The sequence below is a fragment of the Anastrepha ludens genome, chromosome 6 (genome assembly GCF_028408465.1).
Source record: "Anastrepha ludens isolate Willacy chromosome 6, idAnaLude1.1, whole genome shotgun sequence".
NCBI lineage: Eukaryota > Metazoa > Arthropoda > Insecta > Diptera > Tephritidae > Anastrepha > Anastrepha ludens.
Genome location: NC_071502.1, coordinates 118,024,459 through 118,031,067, shown reverse-complemented (window position 1 = coordinate 118,031,067; position 6,609 = coordinate 118,024,459). Strand labels below are relative to the sequence as shown.

Below are 6,609 nucleotides of genomic sequence, written 5' to 3'. Positions count from 1 at the left end.
CACAGTGACAGTGAGCCCCCAAAAACCAAAAAAAAAAAAAAGAAAAACTAATACATCTATCAAACAAAAAAAAAAGAAAACGTTAAAATTATTTAAAAAAAAAATTGTTTAACATATAAATAAAATAAAATATTAATAGCCAAAAAAGTTTAAAAAAAAAAAATATATAAGAAATAAAAAAGAATAAACTACAATACACAGTGCAAAGCTGAAACAGTGCGGTACTTATATAAACGGTCACAGTGATATGTAAATGTTCTCGGCCAAAAATAAGGCAATTTAAAAAAAAAAAACAGTGCAATTCACCGCTGCTCATTTGCAGTTCGTCGCGTATATATCACTGTCCGCTGTCACAGTTCTCGCAGTTGCTGCCATACTCGCCGCTGCTCTCATCTCTGTAACCGTCGCTGCTACTCTGGTCACTGCTGCTGCCGTCGTCGCCCGCTGTCGCTGCAATCCCTACCGCTGGTTCTGTCGCCGCCAGGAATGACCTGCACCTGCATCCTTTGCAAAAGGAAAGTCAAGGCTTGCAATAAGCCTATACAGGTAACAAGTGCAATAAATTGAAAGTTGTGGTTGTTGTTGATAAACACTCTCAATTTTTTGCATCCCCTTTTTACTTTCTTGCATATATATACATACATATATGTACACACTCCCATATGTGTACATGTACCATATGTACAATTATCTATACAAATATACGTATATAAAACTCCGCGAAAGTGAAACAAGGGTACGTTGGGATTTGATAATAAAGGGTGTGACCTTAAATGCGAAATCGTCAATAAATTTAAAAAACAAAATTAAAGAAATTGAAGACCTTTTTTTCGAACAATAAGTTCAATTAAATTAAAATTATTATAAAGTTAAATAAATTTTTCGTAAATACGGATTATTTACAAGGAAATAATTTAAACAAAAATCGATTTTTCGCAAATCTATTGAACAATTTTCGTAGTGTTGTGCTACTGTGCTTGCTCATCCTTTCGTGGCCTGACCACAGCCTTGTCCAACAGCTATTTTTCGTTTTTCTGATTGAGATTTGTGCAGGCTATTCAGCCATCTTTTCGTTTTCGTTTTTTCAGCCACAAACTCTCACAGATATTTTTTCGTTTCTGTGGACATTGAGCAAATTTTTCGGGAGTTTAAATAATTTAACTCAAAATGAGCAAGCCAAAGACAGCAGTTCCAAGTCTCTCTCCAAGTAAGGAGATTATGGAATTGAAATCACTAAAGCGCCAGCGAACTGTTGCGAAAAATAGTATAGTGCGCATAAAAACGGGTCTCCTCGATAAAACAATGTCGTTAGATCCAATTGAATTGGAGTGTCGACTGGACATTTTGAACTCTCATAGCGATAAGCTTATGAAGTGCCAGTCGAAAATTGAAGAAATCGACGAGGAAGACATAGCCCGTGGGGAGTTAGAGGACCTAATAGTGGAAACTAAGTCCGTTTTAAAATCTATTCTGGCGAGAAATAAATCGTCAATAGCCGAATCATCCTTTGTTGCACCTCACAGCTCGCGACTACCGAAAATGTCGCTACCGAAATTTAAAGGGGAATATTCAGAATTTAAAAATTGTATGAGTCTGTTCGAGAGTTTGGTGCACAACGATCCTACAATCCCAGACATTGAGAAATTTAATCACTTGGTTAACTGTCTGTCTGGTGAAGCTTTGGGAACGGTAAAGGCCTTCCAAATGTCGGACGAAAATTATTCGAAGGCGTTGGCTAGTCTCAAAAAAGTTTATGACAATAAATGCTTAATATTTTTCGACACAATTTCCAAACTTTTTGAACTGCCAACTATCCCAAAGCCATCTGCGCTTTCATTGCGCACAATGATTGATACAGTGTCGGCTGTTTACGACTCGTTGCTGTCGTTAGGTGACGAGAAAAACATCACAAACGCTATCATAATTCATCTGGTAATGTCAAAAGTTGACACCGTTACTCGGTCAAAGTGGGAGGAACAGTTGGATTATGATAAGCTGCCATTATGGCGTGAGTGTGAGGCAGCATTAAATAAACGCTACCAACATTTATCTGCCGATGAAGCCTCAACGTCGAGGCTCAAGCCGTCAAGCAGTCACAGCATTCAGAAACCCCACCTTCATGCGGGAAGGACGAAAGCTGCCTTAGTGACTTCAAATATAAAACAGCCGGTGTGTCCGCACTGTAAATCAAATGATCATAGTATACCCGCGTGTCCTACTTTTAAAACTCTCTCTGCTCAGCAGCGATTTGAGTTTGCTAAATCAGTCCCCTTATGCATAAATTGTTTGCGAAAGGGGCACTCAGTTTCAAAGTGCAAAGCGGATCGGTGTCGTGTTTGCAACCGTTCGCATCACACGTTGCTGCACCAGTACCCTGTATCCTTTGCAACTGCACCACAACTTTCGACCTCGCATGCCATGCACACGACGAGTACACCAGATCGGGTTATGTTGGCTACAGCCGTAGTCAACGTAAAAGGTAGCTCCGGAGAGTACCTTGCTGCACGAGCCTTGCTGGATTCTGGATCTCAGGTGAATTTCATGACAGAGGATTTGGCGCAGAAATTACGAATTCGTCGCGAAAGTACGACCTTAAATATTATCGGCATCGGAAATGCAACCAAAAAAGTAAGGACGAAATTAAATACGTTTGTAAAATCGCGGGTCAATAATTATGAGTTTTCGGCACAGTTTTGGATAATGCGATCCATTTCAGCCAGCCATCCAGATCGTAACGTAAATATTAATGGCTGGAAAATACCTAAAAACATTAGCTTAGCGGACCCAGAATTTTATAAGGCTCAAAAGGTAGATCTTTTGTTAGGTGCTGAAACATTTTTCGAGCTTTTAGCTGTAGGCCAGATCAAGGCCAGCCCCAATCACCCAACATTGCAAAAGACACTTTTAGGCTGGGTTGTGTCTGGCAAATACGCCTCCAACCAACGTCCTCCTCCCACAGTCAGTAGCACATTATGCCATACTGAACAAAATCTAGCAAATATAGATTCCATTGTCCAAAGGTTCTGGGCGATGGAAGAAATACCTTCAGGGGCTAGTTCGACAAAATTCACACCTGAACAAATAGAGTGTGAAAAATTTTTCGTAAAAACTACTAAAGTTTTGCCTTCGGGAAGGCTTCAAGTAAGACTGCCTTTCAAAGATGACCGTAAGTTACTCGGTAATTCCTATGAAACCGCGTCTCGGCGGTTTCAGGGCCTGGAGAGAAAGACCTTGAAAGATCCAGAACTTCGTCAAATGTATCTGGACTTCATGAATGAATACATCGAATTGGGTCACATGAGCCCAACAAATAATAAGATCCCGAGTGAGCCACACTACTTCATTCCGCATCAATGCGTTCTTCGGCCTGAAAGTACGACGACTAAATTACGTGTTGTTTTCGACGCATCAAGTCGTACCTCTTCTCAAATTGCGTTGAATGAAATCTTGATGGTTGGGCCGACCATTCAAGAAGAGCTGTATTCAACACTTCTTCGTTTTCGTTTGCATAAATATGCATTTACGGCGGACATTACTAAAATGTACCGCCAAATTCTCATGCACGAAGAAGACAAAAACTTTCAGCTTGTAGTGTGGAGACGGCATCCATCTGAGCCACTTCAAATCTTTCGACTTAACACCGTAACATACGGCACTGCGCCTGCTCCATTTCTCGCTACACGGTGTTTACAAATGCTCAGCGATGCCAATACACATATGTATCCACTCGGCTCAAAGGCAATAAAAGGAGATTTTTATGTAGACGACCTGCTTACAGGATCCGATAATTTCGAATCTCTAGATCTTATTAGAAGTGAGGTAGTTAAAATATTAAACTCGGCAGGATTCAATTTATCTAAGTGGTTTTCAAATCACCCATCATTTTTCGATTGTGAGAGTTCTGAGAAGGCCTTAAACTTCAATCACACAGACTCCACAAAAACACTTGGAATCCATTGGTTGCCGAAGGAAGATTTGTTTCGGTTTGTCTTAAATGACAACTTTACCAGTTTACGAGCCACTAAGCGAAACATATTATCAGTTTCGGCTCGTCTTTTCGATCCTCTTGGTTTACTTGCCCCACTAGTTACCAAAGCAAAAATCTTATTGCAAGAGCTTTGGCTGCAAAAACTAGATTGGGATGAGTCGATTCCATTGCACCTCGACACCAGCTGGGAAAATTTCAAAGCCAATCTACTGCAGCTACCATCAATAAGCATTCCTCGGTTTGTACACACCGAGTCGAGTGCAAGCTGCCAAATTCATGGCTTTGCCGACGCCTCAATACGAGCGTATGGCTGCTGTATATACATACGTAGCCATTCGGCTGGTGGAACGAAATGTACGCTGCTTACTGCAAAGTCTAGAGTGGCTCCGCTGAAGACTAAATCTCTTCCGCGTCTAGAGCTCTCGGCAGCCCACTTGCTGGCCAAATTATGGTCACGAATAGCGCCAATGTTGAGTCGGCCAATTGAAAATATAAACTTCTGGACAGACTCCGAAATTGTTTTGCATTGGATCAAAACGCATCCATCTGTACTACAGACCTTTGTTGCAAACAGAGTGTCCGAAATCCAAGAGTTGACGGATAAAGCTACTTGGCGACATGTGCCAACTAAGCAAAATCCCGCGGATCAAGTGTCTCGGGGTTGTAACGTGGACGAATTGAATAATTCTATCTGGTTTAGCGGTCCACAGTTCCTCCTAGAAGACCCTGCGTTATGGCCTACAAACACTCACTTCCAGCTCTCTCCAGGAGACGAAGCACTAGAGAAGAAACGGAACGCAACAGTTTTAGTTGCTCAAGCAAATGAATCGCATCCAATTATGGAACTCACCAAAAGAGTATCTTCTCATCAAAAACTGCTTCGTATTGTCGCTTACATATTAAGATGGATAAAACGCATTAGAAACCCATCTGCGACATTCACACAAATGCTGACGGCTGAGGATATTAAATTAAGTTTCCTAAAAGTCATTCAGGTGGTTCAACATGTTGAATATGGTGAAGAAATTATGAAACTCACCAAAGGAACCACCCTACCCTCAAGTTTGCAAAAACTTAATCCATTTTTGCACAACTACTCGGAATTGTCGCTGTCGTTTAATTTACTCCGAGTAGGAGGCCGCCTATTAAATGCGCCTCTCCCATATGATGCTAAGTTCCCACTGCTCTTAAGCAAGAACTCGCACTTCGTTACCACATACTTACGGTACCTACATTTTCGAAATCACCATACTGGAGCAAAGGCATTGGTAGCGCTTCTCCGAGACCGCATTTGGCTGGTCAATGCTCGAGAAGCTTGTAGTCGTACCGTTCGAAACTGCACACACTGCTTTCATTATACGCCGAAGCTGCAAACCCAAATAATGGGAAATTTGCCTGCCGATAGGCTTCGTGCACTACGACCCTTTCTAATATGTGGAGTAGATTTTTGTGGTCCCGTATATACTACATTGAAAATACGTGGTAGACCCCCAGTAAAAACATATATCGCAGTGTTCGTTTGTTTCACTTCAAAGGCAGTACATTTAGAACTAGTAACAGACTTGTCTTCTAATTGTTTTATTTTCGCCCTAAAAAGGTTCATTGGACGCCGAGGAATGCCGCGGAAAATATACAGCGACAACGCCACCAACTTCGTCGGCGCCGATCGCAAGCTTCGCGAGCTGAGGGATGCTTTCGAGGCCCAACAACCGGAAGTACAGAAATACGCAACGGACGAAGGATTCACCTTCGCCTTTATACCACCCAGGGCACCGCACTTCGGCGGGTTATGGGAGGCGGCAGTGAAGTCCGCCAAACACCTTCTCGTGCGCGCAATCGGCAACGCGCTGCTCACCGCCGAAGAACTACAGACGCTGCTCGTCGAGGTCGAGGCCGTACTCAACTCGCGACCCCTGGTACCACTGAGTCAGGACCCGAACGATGGAGAGGCCCTAACACCAGCGCACCTACTAGTTGGGTGCCCCCTTCGAGCGCTGCCACCAGCCCAAGTATCGATGGACCCAATGCGTTGCTGCGACAGATGGCAACTTGTCTGTTGTCTCAAGCAACAGTTTTGGCGACTGTGGTCCAGGAACTACCTGTTGGGTCTTCAACAGAGGAACAAGTGGTTGCATCCGAAGCGCAACCTCGAGCTGAACGACCTCGTCCTGGTTCAGGAAGACAACACACCACCGCAGCAATGGGTGCTCGGCCGCGTCGCCGCAATCGTAACAGGGCAAGACGGCAAAGTCCGCGTAGCAGACGTGGCAACCAAAACGGGCGTAATTAAACGCCCCGTTCACAAGCTCGCCGTACTGCCATCAGACGTTGAAGGACCATGAGCCTTTCAAGGTGGCCGGTGTTACGCCAAATGGCTTAGAATTTTAATTATTAATTTAATTTTATATATTTAATTTAATTTTATATATTTAATTTAATTTTAATTATTATTATCATAATTTGTTAAAATCCATAATTTCTCGTAACGTTTCAATATTAGGCTTACTGTTTTCTAAAAATACTGTTCAATTTTCGTATATGAATTTAAAAATAGCACTATATATGTATAAACACCTATATTACATAAACGTAACAGAGCAATACATATTTACTCCAATTAC

The 6,609-nt window shown here is 42.3% G+C and overlaps 1 protein-coding gene across 1 annotated transcript; it reads left to right on the top strand.

Annotated features, from left to right (window-relative positions):
• The first annotated feature begins 445 nt into the window (after window positions 1-445).
• Window positions 446-6,334, top strand: LOC128867955 (uncharacterized). The gene is made up of 2 exons (XM_054109594.1): window positions 446-546; window positions 5,586-6,334. The coding sequence occupies exon 2, from the start codon at window positions 5,605-5,607 to the stop codon at window positions 6,328-6,330; it is 726 nt and encodes a 241-aa protein (XP_053965569.1). The 5' UTR covers window positions 446-546; window positions 5,586-5,604; the 3' UTR covers window positions 6,331-6,334.
• The last annotated feature ends 275 nt before the right edge of the window (window positions 6,335-6,609 follow it).